General features: G+C 42.5%; 2 protein-coding genes across 5 annotated transcripts; one reads left to right on the forward strand and one right to left on the reverse strand.

The window, feature by feature from the left end:
• The first annotated feature begins 3,473 nt into the window (after nt 1–3,473).
• Nucleotides 3,474–8,308, forward strand: LOC118362938 (uncharacterized). Of its 2 annotated transcripts, none has more exons than XM_035743674.2 (2): nt 3,474–3,780; nt 7,110–8,308. In XM_035743674.2, the coding sequence occupies exons 1-2, from the start codon at nt 3,707–3,709 to the stop codon at nt 7,810–7,812; spliced, it is 777 nt and encodes a 258-aa protein (XP_035599567.1). In that variant the 5' UTR covers nt 3,474–3,706; the 3' UTR covers nt 7,813–8,308. The 2 variants fall into 2 exon arrangements, with proteins under 2 accessions (XP_035599567.1, XP_052342558.1); XM_052486598.1 differs by lacking the exon at nt 3,474–3,780 and adding an exon at nt 4,339–4,517.
• Nucleotides 8,309–11,117: 2,809 nt separating this feature from the next.
• Nucleotides 11,118–17,746, reverse strand: LOC118361848 (zinc finger protein 410-like). Of its 3 annotated transcripts, XR_008086310.1 has the most exons (11): nt 16,659–17,731; nt 16,211–16,242; nt 15,966–16,079; nt 15,709–15,751; nt 15,504–15,608; nt 15,276–15,365; nt 14,980–15,101; nt 14,676–14,726; nt 14,423–14,501; nt 14,054–14,168; nt 13,729–13,828 (listed from the first exon to the last, which is right to left on the reverse strand). XR_008086310.1 is itself a non-coding variant. In XM_052486597.1 (6 exons), the coding sequence occupies exons 3-6, from the start codon at nt 14,465–14,467 to the stop codon at nt 11,482–11,484; spliced, it is 1,344 nt and encodes a 447-aa protein (XP_052342557.1). In that variant the 5' UTR covers nt 14,468–14,501; nt 14,676–14,726; nt 14,980–15,076; the 3' UTR covers nt 11,118–11,481. The 3 variants fall into 3 exon arrangements, 1 of the variants encoding a protein (XP_052342557.1); XR_008086309.1 differs by having other exon boundaries at nt 13,794–13,828; nt 14,054–14,501; nt 16,659–17,746; XM_052486597.1 differs by lacking the exons at nt 15,276–15,365; nt 15,504–15,608; nt 15,709–15,751; ... (1 more) ...; nt 16,211–16,242; nt 16,659–17,731 and adding an exon at nt 11,118–12,565 and having other exon boundaries at nt 14,980–15,076.
• Nucleotides 17,747–25,468: the final 7,722 nt, after the last annotated feature.

Here is a 25,468-nt window from a genome sequence, read left to right on the forward strand (position 1 = left end):
GCTTATATGGATGTATATTTCTTTTTCTCAACGCAGTTGAGCCAAAACTATGCCCCGTTATTCAGCGCAGAGACCGTGGCCTTCCAAGGTAACAATTAGCTGCCTACCGTAATGCAGGCCTATTATTAACATGTTTGTCCATGTATTTATTTTCAGAGTTTGGATGAGTTGTAAAAATGTCTCAGAGAACTCTGCTGAATTCCCACAATTGAAGGTCAGCTAAATTAACCTAGGCTACTTAACGTTACTATACGGACAAGTTCCTTAATAGCGTCATTTCAGCAACATTGGCGTCTCGCCAGCAGCATTAAGACGTACAGCGTTTCCGCTTTTGCCTTCAAAATCAAAGTTTGCAGTAAAACGCAATGTGTATGATAACGAAAAAAAAATGGCAGCTTCACATTGTGCATAATATTAAAATTATGTTTCACATGTAAAACTACATCAGGGAAAATGTAATCTTGTGACTATTTTACCCATGCAACAGAAAATAGCAATTGACTGGAATACATATTTGACTTTAGAGGGAAAAGTTTACTACCTGTCTCACCTAAAGACTCAGCAGGGTCTCTACTAACCGAATATGCTTAAGTTTGCAAGGGTACTGTGTCCTACAGGCTGTTGCTAGCTTTTTACTCTGCCCCGTTCATAGCCTCCTATGCAATTCCCTGTATTGGACTGTCTACTACCTGTCTCAGCTAAGGTGGGGTGGAAAACACTCAATAGTGTTGATTTTGTACAAAAAGCTATGTCATAAGAAGTGTTGCTGGACCTTTAGCAGGTCAAACAGCTAAAATGGGGTGCCTGGACACTACGGTTCAAATATAGCACAGTGACATAGGATGCATATAGTATATTGTCATACCCAAATACTGTGTAATGCAAAAGACAAATATCTTACAATCTTCCTTTTGGTGGAAACTTAAGAAAAAAATAAAACATACAATATGTTTATTTAGAAAATCAAGAGAGATGCAAGTAAATTAGGTCCAAAAAAAGTATACTTTATTCCTAAAATATTACAATGACGTTATTACACAGGTTTCAAATTAGTTTCAAGTTTTATTGTCACGTGCACAAGTACAGTGAAATGCTGACTTGCTAGCTCTTTCCCAACAATGCAGTATTCAAATAACAAATAGTATAAAGTCTTTTTTTTAACACACAAGAAAAAGATGAGAAAGTAAGCTATATACAGGGTCAGTACCAGGGACACTGGCATGGTTAAGGTAGATAGGTACATGTAGGCAAGGGTAAGGAGAAAGTGACTGGTAGCAGGATAAATAATAATAACATTCAACATAGCAGCAGCATAAAGGAGCCCTAATACGAGGTTGGGTTTGCACCTACCAGAACTTGGCGAGTTGAAGCGAAGTATATTTAATCCCTTAAATATACATTTGCTTGCAAAACGAGAAAGAATTTGCAATATTATAGTTTGTCCCTCTTGAGACGTCGCAGCAATAACATTGCCATAACACTTCCTCAAAATATTCCTATTCAATCAAAGATAAATACAGGCTTTAGTGGTGGGTGGGGGTGCTGGTGTGTGCGTGCATGGTGACCTACCCCTTACCCACAACCGGGTTCGTGTCCTAACCCCAATCCTGCCCCTTACCCTGAACTGGGTTTGTATCAAAATCCCCGACCCTACCCTCCCCATACACTCATACATCACTCTTTGCCTTCTTTGAGCCCACCCGTCTTCATTCATGTTTTGTATAGTCTGATGTTTTGACTCCTGTTTATTTGTCTTTTCATTTCTATAATTGTAGTGACTTTGGGTCCTTGAAAAGCACTAAGCATTATCATTATTATCATCATCCTCTACCTGAGCTTTGAAATTCCCACAATGATTCGAAAATTCATATTTCAGAACAATGTCCACAAACCTTTCCATGTAATGCCAAGTACTGTAGAGACAGATATTTCTGTTGTGCGTGAAGAATGCCCTCCATTTCCTTCTCGTACAGCTTTATGATAGTGCATTATTTTAACACTCAACGTAATACTATTGCGAGCACATTACTTTCTTTTTCATTTGTATTGCTATGGCCATCCAAAGTGCTTTTAAATTCACGGGTATTATTAAATATTTTAAAAGCCACCAATTGCTTGCTATTCTAGGTACCTTAGGCAGAACATCAATATTCTCAGAACAGACATTCTGTAACTGTTGGCTAACAAAAGAACAAGAAGCACATAAATACAATGTGATCCTCCAAATGAGATTTTACAAGATCAAGGTGCACATCAATTTAGTGGTGGGTGTGTGCGTGGTGATGAGTGTGCGTGTGTACAGTACCAGTCAAAAGTTTGGACACACTTACTCATTCAAGGGTTTTTCTTTATTTTTACTATTTTCTACATTGTAAAATAATTGTGAAGACATCAAAACTATAAAATAACACATGGAATCATGTAGTAACCAAAAACGTGTTAAACAAATCAAAATATAGTTTATATTTGAGATTCTTCAAAGTAGCAACCCTTTACCTTGATGACAGCTTTGCACAATCTTGGCATTCTCTCAACCATCTTCATCTGGAATGCTTTTCCAACAATCTTGAAGGAGTTCCCACATATGCTGAGCACTAGTTTTCCTGCTTTTCCTTCACTCTGCGGTCCAAAACATCCCAAACCAGTCTTTGCCCAACAAAGTGATATTAGGATATATAAGTTATCCTGTATGAGCTTTTGTGACGAATACATTACATTGTTACAGGTGTCAAGCTTATGGGCATGTGGCAGCAGTGTGTAGGAGGGGGGTTCCTATGTGTGAGAAGTGTGCAGAAGGACATGAGACAAAGGAATGTGTAGCATTGGGGAAAGTAGTGGTATGTGTTGATTGAAGGGGTGCCCATGGGGCTGGGAATCTGAAATGTCCCGTGCGAGAGAGGCAGGTTGAGATTTCCTGGGTTAGAGTAGTGCAGAAGTTGTCATATGCTGAGGCAGTGAAGAAAGTAGAGGAAGTCGGGTCAAGGAATCCTAAGAGGAGTGGTGTGAGTAGTAGATCTGTACTAGTAAAGAGGGACAGGCCAACAAGTGATATATCTTTCAGTAAGATTGGATTTAAAAAAATGTATAGCAATGGTTATCAACTGTACTGCAGGGATGGAACGTAAAGTCGCAGAAAATTGAGGTTGTGGCGGCAGCTGCAGAGAGGTATTTGGGTGCCCTAGACTTGACATCAGAAGAGTTACAGGGTGTCTTAAGTGGTGGTGGTGACCCTTCCTTTCAGGTTGTTGGCCTGAGGTAGGACTAAATAGATTTGAATAGTGGAGTAGGGAGGTGTTCTTTTTTGTTGTTGTGTTTTTTCAAATAAAGTACAAGGGAGTTGTACTCCAGTCTAGGAGGTGGCGGCAATGCATCATGAGCTGGATGCCAACCGCCGTTAAACCTAATCGAATAAGAAGTATTAGTACGCGGGGAACTTTTATTTTGAAGTTTTTCGAAATTCGGTGACCCAGAGGTGTTTACACTTTCATTTGGATTAGCAAATTGTAGCTACAACAACAGAACTACAACAATTCATAAATGTATTGAGCAAAAAAAACACCTTCATACGGAGTATAACTGCTAGTTCAATCAAACATAAGACGCAGACCGCAATTTGTGACTGGATTAAAGCGAAAGAAGGACGAAGAGACGGAAAAATATAGATACTAGTTAGCTAGCTAACGCAAGGCTAGCAGCAAGCTGACACATGAATTCTCTCGTTGGCTATGGCGTGTCCTCTGATTCTGACAGCGACGGGGATATTGGAAACAACAACAAGAAGTAAGTTAGTAAGTTAAATTCAGGAATACAATTGAGCAAGTATTTCTTTGTGGAAGAATCATTGAAAAGATAGACGTGTGTTCCATAGAGCTCGCCAAGTTGTCCTAAAACCCGGGAATTAGTTACCTCTGGTTCGTTCAGACCGAGGTAAAGTTGGTTTTATATTCACACATTGACATTCTTCAAAAGCCATTTACAAACGAACTAATCATGAACTAATTCACCGTTTGTCACAGAATCATTGAACTAGATATGATGTATTCTATAAATGTCCAGCATACTTTTACAATCTTTTTTTTTAAATGAAAAATTCCAGTTTAGATTTGATAGAAATACATAATCTATTAAATGCAATTTTAAAGCTGTATAAATCAATAACTCACCGTTTGTCACAAACATCAACTAGGTATGATTTATTCTATAAATGTTTAGCATACTTTTACAATCTTTTTTTTAAATGAAAAATTCCAGTTTGGATTTGATAGAGGGCAGCTTCATATATTACCCACAAAACACCAGTCTCAACGTCAACAGTGAAGAGGCAAATCCAGGATGCTGGCCTTCTAGGCAGAGATGCAAAGAAAAAGCCATGTCCAGTGTCTGTGTTCTTTTGCCCATCTTAATCTTTTCTTTTTATTGGCCAGTCTGAGATATGGCTTTTCCTTTGTAACTCTGCCGAGAAGGCCAGCATCCCGGAGTCGCCGTGTTTTGCTGGTACTATTTAATGAAGCTGCCAGGTGAGGACATGTGAGGCGTCTTTCTCAAACTAGACACGAATGTACTCGTCCTCTTGCTCAGTTGTGCACCGGGGCCTCCCACTCCTTTCTATTGTGGTTTGAGTAGTACACATCGTTGTAAGAGATCTTCAGTTTCTTGGCAATTTCACGCACGAAATTGCCTTCATTTCTCAGAACAAGAATAGACTGACGAGTTTCAGAGGAAAGTTCTTTGTTTCTGGCCATTTTGAGTTGTAATCGAACCCACAAATGCTGATGCTCCAGATACTCAAGTAGTCTAAAGAAGGCCCGTTTTTTGTTTCTTTAATTAGAACAACAGTTTTCAGCCATGCTAGCATAATTGCAAAAAGTTTTTCTAATGATCAATTAGCATTTCGAAATGATAAACTTGGATTAGCTAACACAACTGGAACACAGGAGTGATGGTTGCTGATAATGGGCCTCTGTATGCCTGTGTAGATATTCCATTAAATATCTGCCGTTTCAAGCTACAATAGTCATTTACAACATTAACAATGTCTACACTGTAATTCTGATCAATTTGATGTCATTTTAATGGACAAAAAAACAAGGACGTTTCTAAGTGACCCCAAACTTTTGAATGGTGGATGGAGTATGTTACGGTTCACTCTTAGTTATCCTTATCTCCACTGTGGAATGTCCATGTTGATCCTCTTGGTCCTCTTGATCCAACCACCTGTCTTTGTTAGTCAGACCTGACCCCTTCATCCTGTAGTTTTTTCCTGTAATCTAATTTAACATGACTGAAGATGCATAATTTTATGCCAGGCCCCTTCTAATAGGGTATAACAGACTCGTTAGAACTTTGACCACATGCCCTCTAGACTGAATTTTTACTTAAAATGAAAGTTGTAAAAGTATGCTAGACATTTTATAGAGTAAATCATGCGTAGTGTGATGTTTCTGTGACAAATGGTGAATTAGTTATTGATTTATATTGCTTTAAATTGCATTTGATAGATTTTATGTATTTCTATCAAATCAAAACTGGAATGTTTATTGAAAACTAAGGTTGTAAAAGTATGCTAGACATTTATAGAATAAACATCTCTATTTTTCTTTTTCTGTGATAATCAGTAAATTAGTTATTGATTTTTACAATTTTAAATGGCTTTTGGCGAATGTCTGTTGAATGTGTGAATATAAAACAGTCTTTACCCCGATTTCGTTCAGCCATTCCTATGGGGAAAGAATAGGGTTTGTGGATAAATGCAGAAAATAAGGTTAACTCAGGTTTAGGAGATCTTATACGATTTGTTCTATGAGCTAGTATCAGTCAGTTTTATTTAATTTAACCTTTTATTTTATCAGGGAGTCCTATTGAGACCAAGATCTCTCCGAATTACATAAATGACAGAAAATACACACATCAAAACATATACACAAAATGCAAGCAGAAATAAAGACATGGTCATAAAAAACAAACGCATTAATCAGTAATAAGGTCCTCAATCAGCTTTCTGAATTGCCTTCGAGGCACCAAAACATTATTTTAAGGACATTTTAGAAGATGACTAAAAGCTAATTCACCTAATTCCGTCGAGACCAAAGGAATTTCCTGGGTTACCCATCCCTGAGACCAGGTGTGGTAACTCGTATGTCTGAAGTTTAGTAAAGGGGTTAGGTACAGTGGGACTTTTTGTAAAATAGCTTTTATAAACGAAAACATAGCAATGTATCAACCTACGTGACATCAAACGAGGGCCAGCCAACTTTCTGGTAGAGAATGCAGTGGTGAGTCCTAAAATTGTCGGGCCGTATAAAGCGCAGTGCGCTATGATAAACTGCATCTAACGGCTTTAATGAAGTGGCAGCTGTGTTCCTATAGATGACGTCGCCAATAGTCTAGGACCGATAGGAACAGCATCTATTTCTATAGAAGAATCCCGTTTTTATTCTCCACTTCTGCACTTATTTGTCGATATGCTTTTTGAAAGAGAGCTTCTCATCTATCCAGATGCCTAGATATTTGTAAGCCGGGACACGAGCGATATGGGCACCATCCAAAGTACATATGCTTTGATCATCAGAGTTATTTTTATGCGCTCTAGAGAAGTTTAGTTTTACCTGCATTCATTACTCATTTCAGGTCAATCACGTTTTTCTGTAGTACAATGAAGGCAGACTGTGGTTCAGACAGAGCCTTCTCAACCGTGGGGGCAGTAGCATACCCAACACCACAACACCAACACATCATTGGCATATTAAGTGCAGGTTGTAATTGAATGTAAACAGTAAAAAGTACAGGACCCAAATCGACAACTGCGGGACAACTTCTTTAATATCCGGGAAACCTGATTTAACACCGTTAAGTAGATACACATGACGAGTTATTTTTAAACCAGTTACATGCAGCCTGGTCTAGACCATTTTGAGGAAAGCCTCTGGATTAGCAGTGAGTGATCACAAATATGGAAAGCCTTTGACAGGTCAATGAAGAGGGCAGCACAAGGTTGCCTTTTATCCATACAGTTAACCGCTAAAATATTTGAATCCTTTGTTAATTCTCGGCTAAGATCTTTACACTACAGCTAGTATACCAGATCATTTATACATGTTGTTTATTTGAAGGACTGAGAGCAAGGTGGATGGAGAGACCCAGAAGAAGGGCCGCAATTTCCTCCTAGAGTCCGGGTCAGCCTCCAGTGAGTCAGACTGTGACTTCGACCCAGAGGAAGAGGGAGACCCCGTATCTCAACTAAAACCTAAACGCCCTCCTCCTGCCTGTATGGCACCCCCCTCTGAGTCCCGGACCCCTCTCTTCCCCGCACCCGCTAGTTCCCTCTCCCACAAACTCCCCCCTCCACCCCTCGGGGCCTCGTCCAAGAGTGGCGTATTCGCCAACCCCTTCAAGGCGCAAGCCGACCAGAAGCTCAACGTCTTGCAGAAGCACGTCCCTCTCACTCTGCTGGCCCGGCCCTCCCAGATAGGAGGCAAGAGGATGTGCGTGGCGTACAGGAAGGACGGACGCTGCAGGTTCGGGATCAAATGCAAGTTTGCTCATGACAGCGACCTCCAGAGCTCCATCATTCCCAATGACTATGACCCACCTGCGGGTGACGATCCCAGATCGGAGCAAGCTGACCCCAACGCGGGGAGCTTTTCATACATGGGTCGCCAGAACTTTCACCACAACCAGGGAGGAGACCCTGAAGAGGAGGGTCAGCAGTCTAGGAAGAGGAGAGTAGGGCTGAGTAACACCCTAGTGCCTCCTAAAAAGTCCATGAAGAATTATGCAATGCAGAGGAAGAGAGAACAGGTCAAATTGAACTGAGTGACTTGCAAAGGGATACTGTCAGCAGCAATTGTGTGTGTGTGTGTGTGTGTGTGTGTGTGTGTGTGTGTGTGTGTGTGTGTGTGCCCCCTCACATCGTTTTAGTGTGTGACAGAAAAAGTGGAATGTGTTCCAATTTTTGTACCCTTATTCTGCACTCATTTACTCCCCCTCATGGATGTAAAAGGAATTGACTGGTGTAAAATAGGGTTTAAACTTCTCCCGACCTATGATTACGTCACTGTAATGGAGTGCGCAAGTGCAACCTTCTGTTTAGAAGAGAAGATAATCAGACCATAGCCAGAGAGCATTCTATAGGATACCTATAGCACACTTCCAAACTTCTGTTCAGTCCAGTACATATACTTCAGATTGGTAGTTTCTACATGAAATGTTTTTTTGTAGTTTAATTGAAAACGTATTCCTTTCTGTAAGAAACTGTCCATTGGAAATATAAGCTACAATTTATCATTGTTAAATAAATGCTTAAAATGTTTGTAACTTGTGTTTGTGATCACTTACTGATGAATGGGAATAGGAACTGGAGATACGAATAAAGTTATGGATCGAGTTTAGGAAAATGTAGAATTATTGATTTTAAAGTGGATTTTAAACAGTTTTGCTTTGATTAGAGAAAGATTGAAAGAAGAGGCAGCACAGGGTTACTTTTTTGGATCAGTTGCAACCCACTCCGGCATCAGTCACAATGGAAGCACACACACTTAGCTCCTGCTATTTTGGGATGAACCCTCAATATCGATAACATCCAAAAATGATCAAGGTTGTCACAAGAAGCAGGACAATCAGTAACAATAATAATCAATAATGTTTTTATTTTACTAAGGCACCTTGGCTGACTGACTCCCAGTATTCTCTGCATTGATTGTAAAGTTGCTCTTGATACAAGCATCTGCTAAATGACTACAATATCACATGTAAATGTACTAGTAGTGTAGACAGTGTTGAGTTAGCCTGGGCGCCATGTCTTCTTGGTCTGACAATTCCACAAGCAGTTGGCTCGAGAGCAGAAACGCTCCTTAGAGGAGTGGTGCTCCGAGGAGGCTAAGGAGTCCAGAGAGAACAGGGAGGTGCAGAAGCCTTCAACAAAAAGGTCAAAGGTCAGTAACACTTTTTTTTTGTGAATTTTCTTTAAACACGAGTTAAATACTGGGATTGGGACAGTGGATTGTGGGAAGCGGCTGATGCAGTTTTTGTTTCTTTACTGATTTAAAAGCACCTGCACACTAAGCTTGCCAAGTATCACTTGTGTTTATTCAGCTTACTTTACATATTAAATGGATTGGATTGTTATTTACTCTTGTGAACAGAGCTGTGTCGTGCAGTGACGACCAGTGTGTGGACAAAGGACACCAGTGCTCACCAGCACGGCCCTGAGGAACTAGTGGATGAAGAGGATCTCTACAGGAAGGTCTGTAACACCTGTGGACACGAACTGTCCTATGAGAAGATGTAGCTTAGTGTCCTTTAAACCTTATCTCGGGGTCCCACAGGGTGAGTTATTTGTGGACCACTGGTAGACACCTTACGCGAAACTGAGATTCAAATGACTTACGATGTACTTGACCCAATTCCTTGCTGAAGCAAGGATGCAGACCTTCCTGAAATCTTATACATGCCATACACAATGTGGCCACAAGAGGGCAGACATACATGAACATTCCTCTAAATGTTGTGCTGCTCAGAAGCTGGGGATAGCTGTCATACTACAACATATCAACTTAATCATTTGCCTTTTATATTGACCATTTGTAAGGTAATATGTAGAAGGATCTATGAAAAATGTGATAATGTTTTTAGTTGGATTACTGTGGATAAATAAAGCCAGGATTCAATCTAGAGTGGACCGTGGAGGTTCTCGAAAGTGGTTGAAGTCATTTCCGATTGAGCCGACATATGCAGCATTTACTTTGAATTTGTGATTTCGGTGACCTCTGTAACATCGCCGTAAACATCTCATGCCTGATCTACGGGCTTGATTTGATCAGATCAAGTGATAGCCGACACCCGCTCAGCTGGTGTTTCGGTGGTGTAACTGCATTAGAGCTGTCGAGTCAGTGAGCAGCTGCTCGCGGGGTCATTGTCACGAAGACACACCCGTCCCACTTGCATTAGATGTTCAGACTGAGAAAGTTGTAGAGGGTATATAGAAACAATGAGACTCGGATTGAAAATCATTCAACAAATTTGAGAATTTCTATCAACCTGATCATGGTTCGGGCTAGATCAAGTTCCAGTGTTCGAACTTGTAAACAAGGCTGCACGGGGACTTCTTTCAATGTGACTCTGTACAGCCAGTGTCAACTCTTTGTATAATGCCGCAAGCCGCTGGTGGATTGGACAGCTATAACGCAGTTCCAACACCACTATAAGGGTGTTGGCTAACACAGATCTGATAGAATCTAGGCCCTAATGTCAGTGCATACGGGTGTTTTGTTCCTGTTTTCTTTGTTTGCCATGGAAAATTCAGGACTGTAGTATTGTGATACTGGTATCATGAGAACCAGAGGAGGATGGTGGGAGGAGGGGCTCATTGTAATGGCATATTGGAACAGAGTCAAACACACGGGAACAACGTGTTTGACTCAGTTCCATTCCAGCCATTACAATGACGTCCTGTGTGAATTTAAGTATGCTCTCTATAATTCTCTTTCGGAGGAGGAGGACCTGAGTCCTAGGACCATGCCTCAGGACTACCTGGCATGACTCATTGCTGTCCCCAGTCCACCTGGCTGTGCTGCTGCTCCAGTTTCAACTGTTCTGCCTGCGGCTATGGAACCCTGACCTGTTCACCGGACGTGCTACCTGTCCCAGACCTGTTGTTTTCAACTCTCTAGACACAGCAGGTGCGGTAGAGATACTCTGAATGATCGGCTATGAAAAGCCAACTGACATTTACTCCTGAGGTGCTGACCTGTTGCACCCTCAACAACCACTGTGATTATTATTATTATTTGACCATGCTGGTCATTTATGAACATTTGAACATCTTGGCCATGTTCTGTTATAATCTCCACCCAGCCCAGGCAGAAGAGGACTGGCCACCCCTCATAGCCTGGTTTCTTCCTAAGTTTGGGCCTTTCTAGGGAGTTTTTCCTAGCCACCGTGCTTCTACATCTGCATTGCTTGCTGTTTTAGGCTGGGTTTCTGTACAGCACTTTGAGATATCAGCTGATGTACAAAGGGCTATATAAATACATTTGATTTGAATAAGCCCATCCTCGTATAGCTCCTCCCACCAGCCCCTGATGAAAACACTAATCTAACACACAAACACAGAAGGCCAGTTGATGGGTATAGATGGCTAAATCACTTTATGTACAAAGGCAATAACTCACACACAACTGCCCTGATGCGGGTAGATCTAAAAAGCTACCAAAAGTGACTATAAATACATACTTCTGTGATCCTATATATTTCAAATGATGCCACAATACATTAGGAGGGACATAGCTAGACCTCTCCCTTAATTACTGTCTTTCCACATCGTTCGCAGTTTCCCCTAACCTAAATCCAGACTGAATCATGTTATTTCACTTTCCTAATTAGTGATAGTACAGTGAAACAGAGCTGAATTCAGTTTGAATTTCCAGACTAGTCTCCCACCCCACCCACGCAGACTAGTCTCCCACCCCACCCACGCAGACTAGTCTAGATAAGTACATGTTGCATGTGTACTTCTGTGGCATCAGTCAAGACATCCCCCTCTTCTACTCCATCTCCCTCTCCGCCCCCTTCCCAAACTACCTCTCCCTCCCCCACAGTCTCACACTGTTGAAGGGTGTTAGGGGAAGGAGAGGAGGCAGAGGGAACAGAATCGTCCAGAGTGTAGCTTTCGCTACAACCCACAGTGGTTGGGTCCTGAAGCTGAATGTCCTGAGGTTGTGGTTGGACCTGGGCCATGAGAGGGAGGTTGGCAGTAGAAATATGGGAGCTACTCTGGAGGGTTTGGAGTTGCTGGGGGGTGGCTAACAGGGGGATCTGCTGGAGATGGGTCTGTGACCCGTCGACGTTCTGGAAGGTCATGTGGAGAATCTGCGGCTGCTGATTCTGCTGATAAGACTGCAGGGTCATTTGCTGGAGCTGGTGGGGCTGATGCTGCTGGGTTACCACCGAGCTGGAATGAAGGGCTAATTGCTGGATCTGGGCCTGCTGCTGCTGCGACTGCTGCTGATGCTGCTGAACAAAATGAAGGGGCATCTGGAGCTGGAGGGTGTGGTGGGGTTGCTGCTGGGTGTCGGAGGGCGACGGGGGGTCGATGGGAGACAGGGCGATGGTTAGGGGCATCTGCATGGCATGGAGGCCCTGGTCCTGACTCACTACTACCACCTGGTGGCTGACCTGACTCATCTGAGCTACCTGTTGCCCCATGTGTGTCACTTGTTCGCCCACTTGGGTCACCTGCCCCAGCGGAGCCACCTGTTGCCCCACTTGAGTCATCTGCTGGGCAGGCTCCAGTCGTACCAGCTCCCCCTGGTTCCCGACAGAACCCATTCCAGAGGCCTCCAGCAGGGAGGCGGGGGTAGTGATGAGGGCCCCGGCGTTGGCCGCCAGGGCCTCGGCAATGAGCACCTCTGGGTGACTCTTGGCCTTGTGGGCCACCACACTGTCCTTCTTCTCAAACTTCTTGTTACAGATGGAGCAGGAGAACTGGTAGGTGGCATCAGCGTCATGCTTCTTCATGTGCCAGTTGAGGGAGGCCTTCTGGCGACAGGTGAAGCCGCAGATCTCACATCTACAGGAAGTGAGGGAGAGTGAAGTAGAATGTAAGAGAGAAAAGGAGGAGGCTACATTCAGGGGGTCAGATGAGGTGCAGGTTCAGACAGGTGCAACATTTACAGCTGAAGTCGGAAGTTTACATAAACTAGTTTAATGACTCCAACCTAAGTGTTTCAACCACTCTAAAAATGTCTTGTTCACAAACTATAGTTTTGGCATGTCTGTTAGCACATCTACTTTGTGCATGACACAAGTCATTTTTACAATTGTTTACTGACCGATTACTTCACTTAATCACAATTACAGTGGGTCAGAAGTTTACATACACTAAGTAGACTGTGCCTCTAAACAGCTTGGAAAATGCCAGAAAATGATGTCCTCTGGTCTGATGAAACTAAAATAGAACTGTTTGACCATAATGACCATCGTTATGTTTGGAGGAAAAGGGGGAGGCTTGCAAGCCAAAGATCACCATCCCAACCGTGAAGAACGGGGGTGGCAACCTCATGTTGTGGGGGTGCTTTGCTACAGGAAGGACTGGTGCACTTCACACAATAGATGGCATCATGAGGAGGAAAATTATGTGTATATACTGAAGCAACATCTCAAGATAGCAGTCAGGAAGTTAAAGCTTGGTTGCAAATGGGTCTTCCAAATGGACAATGACCCCAAGCATACTTCCAAAGTTGTGGCAAAATGGCTTAAGGACAACAAAGTCAAGGTATGGTAGTGTCCATCACAAAGCCCTGACCTTAATCCTATAGAAAATTTGTGAGCAAAACTGAAAAAGCATTTGTAGGAGGCCTACAAACCTGACTCAGTTACACCGGCTCTGTCAGGAGGAATGGGCCGGAATTCAACCAACTTATTGTGGGAAGCTACCCCAAACGTTTGACCCAAATTAAACAATACACAATACACCCAATTAGTATTTGGTCGCATGTAAACGTCTGACCCACTGGGAATGTGATGAAATAAAAGCTGAAATAAATCATTCTCCATTTCACATTCTTAAATAAAATGGTGATCCTAACTGACCTAAGACGGGGAATTTTTACTAGGATTAAATGTCAGGAATTGTAAAAAACTTTGTTTAAATGTATTTGGCTACGGTGTATGTAAACTTCAACTGTAAATAAATGAACAACCAAGTAAATGAGGTTGGAGATGGAAACTCACTGCAGTGGTTTCTCTCCGGTGTGGATCATGCGGTGCACGGCCAGATTGTGGGAGCTCTTGAAGGCGCGGGCGCAGAACTCGCAGATGTAGTCCCTCTGGTCTGAGAGAGGGAACAGAGTGAGTTAGCAGTAGCTCAACACAGAAAACAATGACAGGTCAAGCGCTGGTTATGTATGTATGTATGTATGTATGTATGTATGTATGTATGTATGTATGTATGTATGTATGTATGTAATGTACCTGTGTGTGAATGTAAATGTTAAGTGAGGATAGTGAGACATAGTATTCGGTGTGGGTGTATGTGGATCTCTCCGTGTGTGTTTACCTGTGTGGTGCTTGGCATGGCGAAGTAGCTGTTTCTGCAGCCTGAAGAGTCTTCCACAGGATGGGTGAGGACATACAAACTTCTTCTTCAACAGGTGCTGGTACTTAATATGGTGCTGGGAATTACAGGAAAAAGAGAGTCCGAGAGAGATGAAGGATAGAGGGAAAAAAGCTAAATACTATTCACCAGTGTTGCGGTCAATTCCATTTCCACACCCAATTCAGGAAGTGAAATTGAAATTCAATTGCATGCATTGAAAAAATTCTGAATTTAAAATCGACCCCAACCCTGTACGTGCACAACGCAATCTTAGAATAGCTTGGGTGCTTAATCGTCACCATGGCGACCACTACAGTTGCTATGGCAGACCTGCAGGTAGCGAGGGTGAGCCAGGACTGTGCCACACCCCTCCATCTCACAACGCACGTACTGCACCGGGGGCTTCTTTCTGTGGGGGCGGAACATGACAGAATTGTCAATCATCATGTATGTCAGAGGTGAGGGTTTGGCTTTTATACATATGATTTCACTAATGTTTTGTTAGTTGACTGTAAAAAAAGATATATATATATATATATATATAAAGCGTATTGTTGCAGTTGAACAGCAATGTCAACTTTACCTTCTTTTCGGGAGCCGGGGACTTTTATCATCTTTCCTTCGCCTGCCTCTCCTGAGGGAAATGGAGAGAATAAAAGAAGTTGGAGAACTCTATTCAAGCAAGTAGTTAAATCAAGAGACCAAACCAAAATGTCCATTAACGTGAAAGAAGTCTGCCCTTGCACACCCTTCCTTTAAAGTCTGAAATTGCAAACTCTCCGTTATGGATTTAACAATGGTGGAAACACCAGCTACTTCCAAAGCTTTTAAATACATGATGGGGAGAGTGAAAGTACACACTTTGGGAGAAGGTTGGGGGTGCTTACTTTCTGGGCACATCCCCTCTCCGAACTCATTCTCCAGCTTCACATCCGTGCCCTCTATCTTGATTCCTGGTTCCTTCTCTTTCTGTCTCTGAGGGGGTTTGCGCCGTGGTTTGGGGACATCCCTGAGAGACGGAGGATCCATTTGGAAGGTCAACAGACAGGTCACATGGGTAAAACAAACATTTATATGCACGCACACACACCCCTATTCACAAAAAGGGAATAATTCATTGAAGCTGACATACACACACTCACAAATGGAATGCATTACGACAGACACATATACACACACACACCTAGTAGTCTCAGCCTCTGGGTTGTAGCTCTGGTCGTTGAGGTCATCTCTGAAGGGAATGTCATCGTCACTGCTGATTACCTCCTCCCCACTGCAACAACCACAGTGCTCAAACTCATAGCCTTACACACACACAATGATCGTACCACACCTCCACTAGCTAAACATTTGTGGACCATTGCTTATTGCCTATTCTGATCAACACACACTGCTGTCTCGCCAACATTACCTCTGTGACCGTGGCTGTAAGCTGAGGTCTTTCGGGTCATCTTGGAAAGGAGGCTCATATTCTCCTCCCAAGAGAACATCTTCCTCATTCTCCTCTTTTTTCTCACTGAGGCGAGAGGAGGCAGTGTTACTACGGTAGCACAGAGAGACAGCCCCAAGCCCCTCTCTCACACACACACTGAGTAAGAATGCGTGTGTATACTCACATCCCAACTGTCTTCTTTTCAACTACCTTTGCCTCCACCACCACTGGAAAAATAAATCACATAATGTCAATACAACAATTACAATTTAATTGGGCTTTTCAGGATCCCACATTCCTCTCTGTCTCGGGAACGGCCCAACCCCCACAGAATAGAGGTAGCCGACCAGAAATCGAACCCCAGGTGTCCATGCAACCCAAGACCTTGTTAGCCCCACCCAGTTTAATCCCAAACACAATTTAGCTGGTTGGTGTGCCTACCGGTTGGGGTGTCGGTGCCAGGCTCACTCTTGCACACAGGTTTGGCGGACCCCCTTGTACCCCGGGCAGAAGGGGCCTTGGCACGCGCCTGAGCATTCTGTGAGTCAGGGGGGGCTGGAAGGGGCAAAGTGAGTGCCATCATACACACCTTGAATTAGAACACTGCAAACAAGTCTTATTTGTTTGTTACTGTAGACACACGTCTGTCTAGTTTTATCAAGCAATGTATGAGGGTGGTCACCTACCTTGAACAGTGGGTTTCTTTTGGTCCCCTGAGCTGCAGAGAAAGATAGTTATCAAAATAGTGAACTTCTCTGCAAACTCTGTTAATCTAGCTATGTGACATCATCATGAGTTGATGTGGTTCAAGACTGCTACATACAGGTCACAATTTGACAAAAACCGCTCGCACCAGGAATTAGGAGAGAACAGGTAAAGTACATTAGACATTAAAACCAGGTATTACCCCTCCCTATTCCTCGTCCCTTATATAAAAAGGAACTGTGCTGGAATACGTACATTTCAGAGAATACAATTAGCAACAATGCATTCAACCGGTTTTATGGCATTAAAATGTTGATAAGCAAACTTTGCTGGCTAACAATTTCACAGGCATTTAAAGATGTTACGTGTATTGCAGAGGACACGGCTATATTGCAATGTATGGTGTACTAAAGGCGTATACGAACGTACTCATGAGCTTGACTACTGTCGTCATTCCCGACCTCTTCTGTACTCTCTGCTGGAGCTGCAGAGGAGGCATTTTTCCTGGGTCGTGGACAAGCAGCCTTCCTCCGGCGGTTTACGGCTTTGTCGGGGCACAATTCTTCTGCATCGTCACTCTTCTCGCTCTGCAACCAAGCTGGTACCGTTCGTGTAGACCGGTCTCGTAACACTCGTCCAGAACTCGGAGTGCCTGATGTTGCTCCATTCGTACACGGCGAAGGAGAAACCCCCTTCTTCCGGCCGACTCCGCGGTCTCTCGAAGTCCTGCGCGGGGTGACCGCTGCACTCGAAGTCGGGGATTGGACCGTGGCCTTGTCTTCGGGCTCTTCCCTTTTATTGTTATCGCCGATTTGCGGCTCCATCACCGCGTGTTCCTGGTTCCTACCCTTTTGCCCCGTATCGTATTTATGACTTTCTCTGATACTGTACTGACAGGAAAAAATGATTACATTTGATACATCGATCAAACGCTTGGATTGCTAGCTAAAGGCCGTAATCCGACTGTGACATAATTCACAGAATTCGGGCCTTGTCCGCAAATTATAAGCATTAATTTATTGATCAATAATAATAAATAAAAAACTTTCTTAATTCTCACTATAATAATAAACCAATATCCATTTTTAAAGAACCAGACACGATTTTGCATTCTTAAAGCTATAGTAAACCTAACTATTTGCACGGGCCATGTCGCGTTACCACTTTGTTGCGTCTCCTTTAAGCCAAAATAAAACCAAGGTTAAATGCATAAGCAACATATTGCTCAGCAGTTGCACACGTTCGCAGCATCATCACCCCAAAACCTATATATACAGACCACATAGCACGTGTTGGTCCCATCCCGAGTGTTTACAGATCTGTGAAATCGGACAGCAGGAGCTGTGCAAAGAGTCCGCACGCACAGACAGCCTTCCTAGTCATGGGAAATGTAGGCTGAGTGCAAACATCATATATGCTATTTTATCTGATTTTATTTTGAGTGTAAAGTCTAACACAAAGTACAGTGAATGTAAGAATAGTACATTGTGTTATCCAGTCCTTTCTTTGTAAATGATACCATGTTTTATTGTATGTTTTTCACGTTTTTTCGCCACAAGATGGCTGTGTAGCCTTAAGTGGAACGACTTTTCTAAAATGAGTGGGTAGCAGACAGGGGGCGCTGTCCGGAAGCCACTACCAACAATCTCTCACAGTCTTACATCAGAATTAGACGTCCATCCATGTTTCTCAAACATATAACATTTCATTTCATATAACATTAACTCTGAATGGTTAAGGAAGGGTTAAAGACTTAAAACAAACATATCAAACAACTTTCTATTGCTGGATTCAGACTTGCAACCTTTGGAATCAGAGGCGGATGCTCACTGTTGACCCTAGTGGCTAGTTTCCAGGTCATCTCCCTAGTGACTTGTATCACTGGTGACCTGGCTGACCGCAACTACCTGGCCTACACCCTCAGCCCATTCACTTTCATTCATTTTGTAGTACAGTATTCCAATAAAAACATTTTTCTTTGGTACATTTGCTTGTTGTACATATATTTATTTTGACAGTTTGTTCATATACATCTTTGTAATTTATCAGTCGAAAAAGGGTTCATTTATACAACGTGTATTACACTTTAATACAGTGAATTATAAAACCTTTATGCTGGCTTCATTTCTAATGACATATGTCATTCTCAGTCCAGTGATGTAACATTTTCTTGTTTAAAGGTCATATGCAGATGTTTTTATCTCAATATCAAATCATTTCTGGGTAACAATTAAGTACTATGATCGTTTCAATTAAAATGGTAAAAAATTAACAAAAATAGCTTCTTAGCAAAGAGTGATTTCTCAAGCAAAAAGGTTGCTAGGACTATCTGGAAGTGGTCTGCGTGTGGAGGGGGAAACCGAAAACTGGCTGTTATTGGCAGAGGGGTTTGGAACTCTCTTTCTTATTGGTCTATTAATTAATTTACCACCTGGTGACATCACCAGGCAGGCCCAAACTCAACCCCACCAGGTTTGCCTGTTGTTCAATATCATTGATTTTTTTTCATTGTATTTACAGGAATGTCCCTGTATTGATGTGTAATATTGTTATTATTGTTGCTATACAAATAAAGTACAAATCACATTTTTGACTGCACTGGATCTTTAAAATGGACTTTCACATTAAATGTATTTATTTAATTATATATTAAACATGAACAAAAAATAAAAACATTGAAATATACTGAGAGGAGTACATAAACTCAACATAGACGGGTATTATATGTCAAAAGAAAATGTACATTTGTCAAAATGTTTGGTATGTACTGCATTTTAGTTTATACATTTTCTGATCATTTCAAAATAATGTTTCAGTTCCACCTTAAACATCTTAAAAAGCGGTTTGTTCTCCACCCACTTCATCTTCTGAATAATCTTCCTAGAAAAATAAGTAAATTAACAATTGAATCGGGGTCCATATCAGTTGGGGTCAAAATAAAACATAATGTCAGTATTTTCCGTAGAAACATTAAAAGTGGTTTCCATTAAACTAAACTATTCTAAATCAATCCAAAATCTTCTGACATGAGAGCTGACATGCACCTGTTGGAGTGTTAGATAAAGGGCTTAATAGCACCACTGGGCTGCGGTGTTGACTACCATCTTTATCACTATGCGGCTTTGGTAACCGGTCGGGAGAGAGACATCGGTATGATGCTTTTCAACAAAGGGCACCTGTTGGAATGCTGAATGGAGGACTCACCTTTCTACATTTCACAGCCACTTGGTGGCATGTCAATACAATATAGAATTTTTTGGAGTGGCACGCTACATGCTGCTGATTCTGTGCTGCCTCCAGCCTCCAGCCTCCAGCCGTGCTTGGGCACGGGCTGACCTGGACAATAATGTGGCCCTGGTAGTTTATCCACACCAGCCCACATCACTGCACACACCACCAACTTTAAAATGGTTTATGAGATTGGAGAACACATTGGGAGGGATCTTAGACCATTCTTACATAAATCATATTTTTTTAATGTGTTTTATAGTAAATACATGTAATTTGACTAAAAATTTATTACATTTCATCTGATTTGTCAAACAAATCACGTCATGTTTATCCCAAAAATTCCAGCATCCGAACAGTGCACTGTGCACCTGCCAACTTTCCTTCAATTCGCAAGTGGATAATACTATCTCACTGGAGAAAGCATCTGAGCTAACTAAAACAGCGGCCCTCTGTCTCACTATATGTAGGGTTGGGGGGCCGTACTGTCACAGATTTACACACATAATATTACGAATTGCCCTGAGACCACATTGACCTTAATTTTTAATTATTATTACAGGGCTCAAGACTAACATTTCCCCCTGGTGCCACTGACTTTTACAGTTGGTGGCATCAGCCCATGATTTGGTTGGACCCAAATCATGATTTGGAATCATCTTATAAAGTCATTCATAGTGCTTTATTAAGAACTATAATAAATAGACTACTGATTCAAGAAATATGTTTTCATCTAACACGTCCAAGCAGGAATGCATGATTCAAGATATTTTGATGTGAAACTTAATTCAGTGATTGAATTTGTGATGCATTTAGTTGACAATTACACTATAGTTGCTATATTTTACTGTCAAAATAGGACTCCAGAATTTCTTGCAATTGCATTTTTAAATGTTATATGATCAGAATGCATTTTTCTCTCGAGCGCATAGGGAGAGAGGAGAGTGGCTCCGTCATCATAGCAGCAGCCCCCTGCAAGGGCACAGGCACATTGGGCAGGGCAGACACTTTAATTACAGGAATCATGAGGATATTTCACTTTACTGTTTGACCAAATCATGGTTTTAGCCTCCCAAAAAAGAGGACGTTTTGAGTGAGGTGACAATGTAGAATATGCTCTTTCTACGTTAATAAGCCCCCTTTCTGTTTTTAATGATCCTGGCTGTCTAACTGATGACAGAGTCAGAGCAGGGTTCTTTGCTGATGTTTGACTTTGAACGTGAGGCTGAGGTCATACAAACTATCAGAAGAACCCGGGCCAGCCCATCTTGATAAGGGGGCTGGATGTTGCCGACGGATCAGGCAAAGGTTCATTATAGATTTATTATTATTATTCAACCATGCTGGTCATTTATGAACATTTGAACATCTTGGCCATGTTCTGTTATAATCTCCACCCGGCACAGCCAGAAGAGGACTGGCCACCCCACATAGCCTGGTTCCTCTCTAGGTTTCTTCCTAGGTTTTTATCCTAAAAAAAACTCCCTAGTCCTTGCCGATGACAAGCATACCCACAACACGATGCAGCCATAACCATGTGTGAAAATATGAAGAATGGTACTCAGTGATGTGTTGTATTGGATTTGCCCCAACCTGTTTGCCACAAAAAGTTCATTTCTTTCCCACATTATTTCCAGTATTACTTAAGTTCCTTGTTGCAAACAGGATGCATCTTTTGGCATATGTGTATTCTGTACAGGCTTCCTTCTTTTCACTCTGTCATTTACGTTAGTATTGTGGAACATCTACAATGTTGTTGACCCATTCTCCGTTTTCTCATATAAAAACTATTAAACTTGGTAACTGTTTTAAAATCACATTTGGCCTCATGGTGAAATCCCTGAGCAGTTTCCTTCATCTCCAGCAACTGAGTAAGAAAGGACTCATGTATCGTTGTAGTGTCTGGGTTTATTGATACACCATCCAAAGCCTAACTGTCACACCCTGACCTTAGATATCTCTGTTTTTTTAATATTTTGGTTAGGTCAGGGCGTGACTAGGGTGGGTACTCTAGTTTTTGTATTGTCTAGGTTTTTTTTGTATGTATAGAGTTTTTGTAGGTCTAGGTGATTTGTATGTCTGTGGTGGCCTGATATGGTTCCCAATCAGAGGCAGCTGTTTATCGTTGTCTCTGATTGGGGATCATATTTAGGTAGCCGTTTCCCTTTGGTGTTTGTGGGATCTTGTCTATGTGTATTTGCCTGTCAGCACTCGTTTGTATAGCATCACGGTTCGTTTTGTTCTTTTGTTCAGTGTTCCTTCTTAAAATAAATAAGAATGTACGTATACCACGCTGCGCCTTGGTCCGATCCTTATAACGAACATGGCAGAAGATCCCACCACAAAAAGACGCAGCGTTTTCAAGGTAAGTGAACATCCTGGGCCCGGGAGAAAGATGAGTGGAGGACATCCTGGACCTGGGAGGAGGTAATGACAGGGGACAAGACCCTGCCATGGAAGCAGATGGAGAAAACGGCGACGATACGAGGGGACACGGCTAGCACGGAAGCCCGAGAGGCAGCTCCCCCAAAAATGTTTTGGGGGGGAACACGGGGAGATTGTCAGAGTCAGGGGTTAGACCTGAGCCAGCTCCCCATGCTTACCGTGGGGAGCGTGTGACTGGTCAGACATTGTGTTACGCAGTGATGCGCACGGTGTCTCCGGTTCGCATTCATAGCCCGGTGCGCTCTATTCCAGCTCCTCGCATTTGCCGGGCTAGAATGGGCATCCAGCCAGGACGGATGGTGCCAGCTCAGCACTCCTGGTCTCCAATATACCTCCTTGGACCAGGATATCCTGCGCCGGCTCTGCACACTGTGTCTCCGGTGCGTCTGCACAGCCCAGTGCGTCCTGTGCCAGCGCCCCACACTTGCCGGGCTCAAGTGAGCATCCAGCCAGGACGCATTGTGCCAGCTCTACGCTCCAGATCTCCAGTGTGCCTCCACAGTCCAGTACGTCCTGTGCCTACTCCCTGCACTCGCCCTGAGGTGCGTGTCTTCAGCCCGGTGCCACCTGTACCGGTACCACACACCAGGCCTCCACAGTCCAGTACGTCCTGTGGCTCCTTCCCGCACTCGCCCTGAGGTGCGTGTCTTCAGCCCGGTGCCACCTGTACCGGTACCACACACCAGGCTTCCAGTGCGCCTCTACAGTAATATGCCTCCACCCCGCACTCGCACTGAGGTGCATGTCTTCAGCCCAATGCCACCTGTACCGGTCCCACGCACCAGGCTTCCAGTGCGCCTACACAGTCCAGAGCTTCCGGCGACAGTTCCCAGTCCAGAGCTTCCGGCGACAGTTCCCAGTCCAGAGCTTCCGGCGACAGTTCCCAGTCCAGAGCTTCCGGCGACAGTTCCCAGTCCAGAGCTTCCGGCGACAGTTCCCAGTCCAGAGCTTCCGGCTACGTTTCATAGTCCAGAACCTCCAAAGACGGGCCACAGTCCAGGGTCTCCGGTGACGGGCCACAGTCCGGGGACTCCGGCGACGGTCCCCAGTCAGATGTGGTTCTAACCCTCTCTTTAACTGATGTGGTTTTAACCCTCTCTTTAACTGATGTGGTTCTAACCCTCTCTTTAACTGATGTGGTTCTAACCCTCTCTTTAACTGATGTGATTCTAACCCTCTCTTTAACTGATGTGATTCTAACCCTCTCTTTAACTGATGTGATTCTAACCTTCTCTTTAACTGATGTGATTCTAACCCTCTATTTAACTGATGTCATTCTAACCCGCTTTTTAACTGATTTGGTTCTAACCCTCTATTTAACTGATGTGATTCTAACCCGCTCTTTAACTGATTTGGTTCTAACCCTCTCTTTAACTGATTTGGTTCTAACAATGTCTTTGACTGATTTCGTTCTAACCCTCTCTTTAACTGATGTGATTCTAACCTTCTCTTTAACTGATGTGGTTCTAACCCTCTATTTAACTGATGTGGTTCTAACCTTCTCTTTAACTGATGTGGTTCTAACCCTCTATTTAGCTGATGTGGTTCTAACCCTCTATTTAACTGATGTGGTTCTAACCATCTCTTTAACTGATGTGGTTCTAACCCTCTATTTAGCTGATGTGGTTCTAACCCTCTATTTAACTGATGTGGTTCTAACCATCTCTTTAACTGATGTGATTCTAACCCTCTATTTAACTGATGTGATTCTAACCCGCTCTTTAACTGATTTGGTTCTAACCCTCTCTATAACTGATTTGGTTCTAACCCTGTCTTTAACTGATTTGGTTCTAACCCTCTCTTTAACTGATGTGGTTCTAACCCTCTCTTTAACTGATGTGATTCTAACCCGCTCTTTAACTGATTTGGTTCTAACCCCCTCTTTAACTGATTTGGTTCTAACCCTCTCTTTAACTGATGTGATTCAAACTTTCTCTTTAACTGATGTGATTCTAACCCTCTCTTTAACTGATTTGGTTCTAACCCTCTCTTTAACTGATGTGATTCTAACCCTCTCTTTAACTGATTTGGTTCTAACCCCCTCTTTAACTGATTTGATTCTAACCCGCTCTTTAACTGATTTGGTTCTAACCCCCTCTTTAACTGATTTGGTTCTAACCCTCTCTTTAACTGATGTGATTCAAACTTTCTCTTTAACTGATGTTGTTCTAACCCTCTCTTTAACTGATGTGATTCTAACCCGCTCTTTAACTGATTTGGTTCTAACCCTCTCTTTAACTGATGTGGTTCTAACCCTCTCTTTAACTGATGTGGTTCTAACCCTCTCTAACTGATGTGATTCTAACCTTCTCTTTAACTGATGTGATTCTAACCCTCTCTTTAACTGATGTGATTCTAACCTTCTCTTTAACTGATGTGATTCTAACCCTCTATTTAACTGATGTGATTCTAACCCTCTCTTTAACTGATGTGATTCAAACTTTCTCTTTAACTGATGTGATTCTAACCCGCTCTTTAACTGATTTGGTTCTAACCCTCTCTTTAACTGATTTGGTTCTAACCCTGTCTTTAACTGATTTCGTTCTAACCCTCTCTTTAACTGATGTGATTCTAACCTTCTCTTTAGCTGATGTGGTTCTAATCTGCTATTTAACTGATGTGATTCTAACCTTCTCTTTAACTGATGTGGTTCTAACCCTCTATTTAACTGATGTGGTTCTAACCTTCTCTTTAACTGATGTGGTTCTAACCCTCTATTTAGCTGATGTGGTTCTAACCCTCTATTTAACTGATGTGGTTCTAACCATCTCTTTAACTGATGTGATTCTAACCCTCTATTTAACTGATGTGATTCTAACCCGCTCTTTAACTGATTTGGTTCTAACCCTCTCTATAACTGATTTGGTTCTAACCCTGTCTTTAACTGATTTGGTTCTAACCCTCTCTTTAACTGATGTGATTCAAACTTTCTCTTTAACTGATGTTGTTCTAACCCTCTCTTTAACTGATGTGATTCTAACCCTCTATTTAACTGATGTGATTCTAACCCTCTCTTTAACTGATGTGATTCAAACTTTCTCTTTAACTGATGTGATTCTAACCCGCTCTTTAACTGATTTGGTTCTAACCCTCTCTTTAACTGATTTGGTTCTAACCCTCTCTTTAACTGATGTGGTTCTAACCCTCTCTTTAACGGATGTGGTTCTATCCCTCTCTTTAACTGATGTGGTTCTAACTCTCTCTTTAACTGATGTGGTTCTAACCTGCTCTTTAAAGAGAGGGCTAGAACCACATCAGTTCACCAGTCATTTGTGTCTTATGTAGCAAATGCGTTTTCTCTCTCTCTCTTTCTCTCTCTCTCTCTCTCTCTCTCTCTCTCTCTCTCTCTCTCAGCCTCTACATTTTATTCTCTCTTTCCCTCATGTTATGTAATTTGACTAAAAGGATTTAAAACATAGTTTTTTGATCTCTTTGATACATACAGTAGCTTAGGCTACCTGGTTTCTTGGCAACACTGGTAGCAGGTGGCACTGCCACCGTACCTGACAATACAATTATAACCACTTGAGATAAGAAAACAGGATGAATGACTGTTAATAAAACAA

This window comes from Oncorhynchus keta, chromosome 29 (assembly GCF_023373465.1).
Source record: "Oncorhynchus keta strain PuntledgeMale-10-30-2019 chromosome 29, Oket_V2, whole genome shotgun sequence".
Classification (NCBI taxonomy): Eukaryota; Metazoa; Chordata; class Actinopteri; order Salmoniformes; family Salmonidae; genus Oncorhynchus; species Oncorhynchus keta.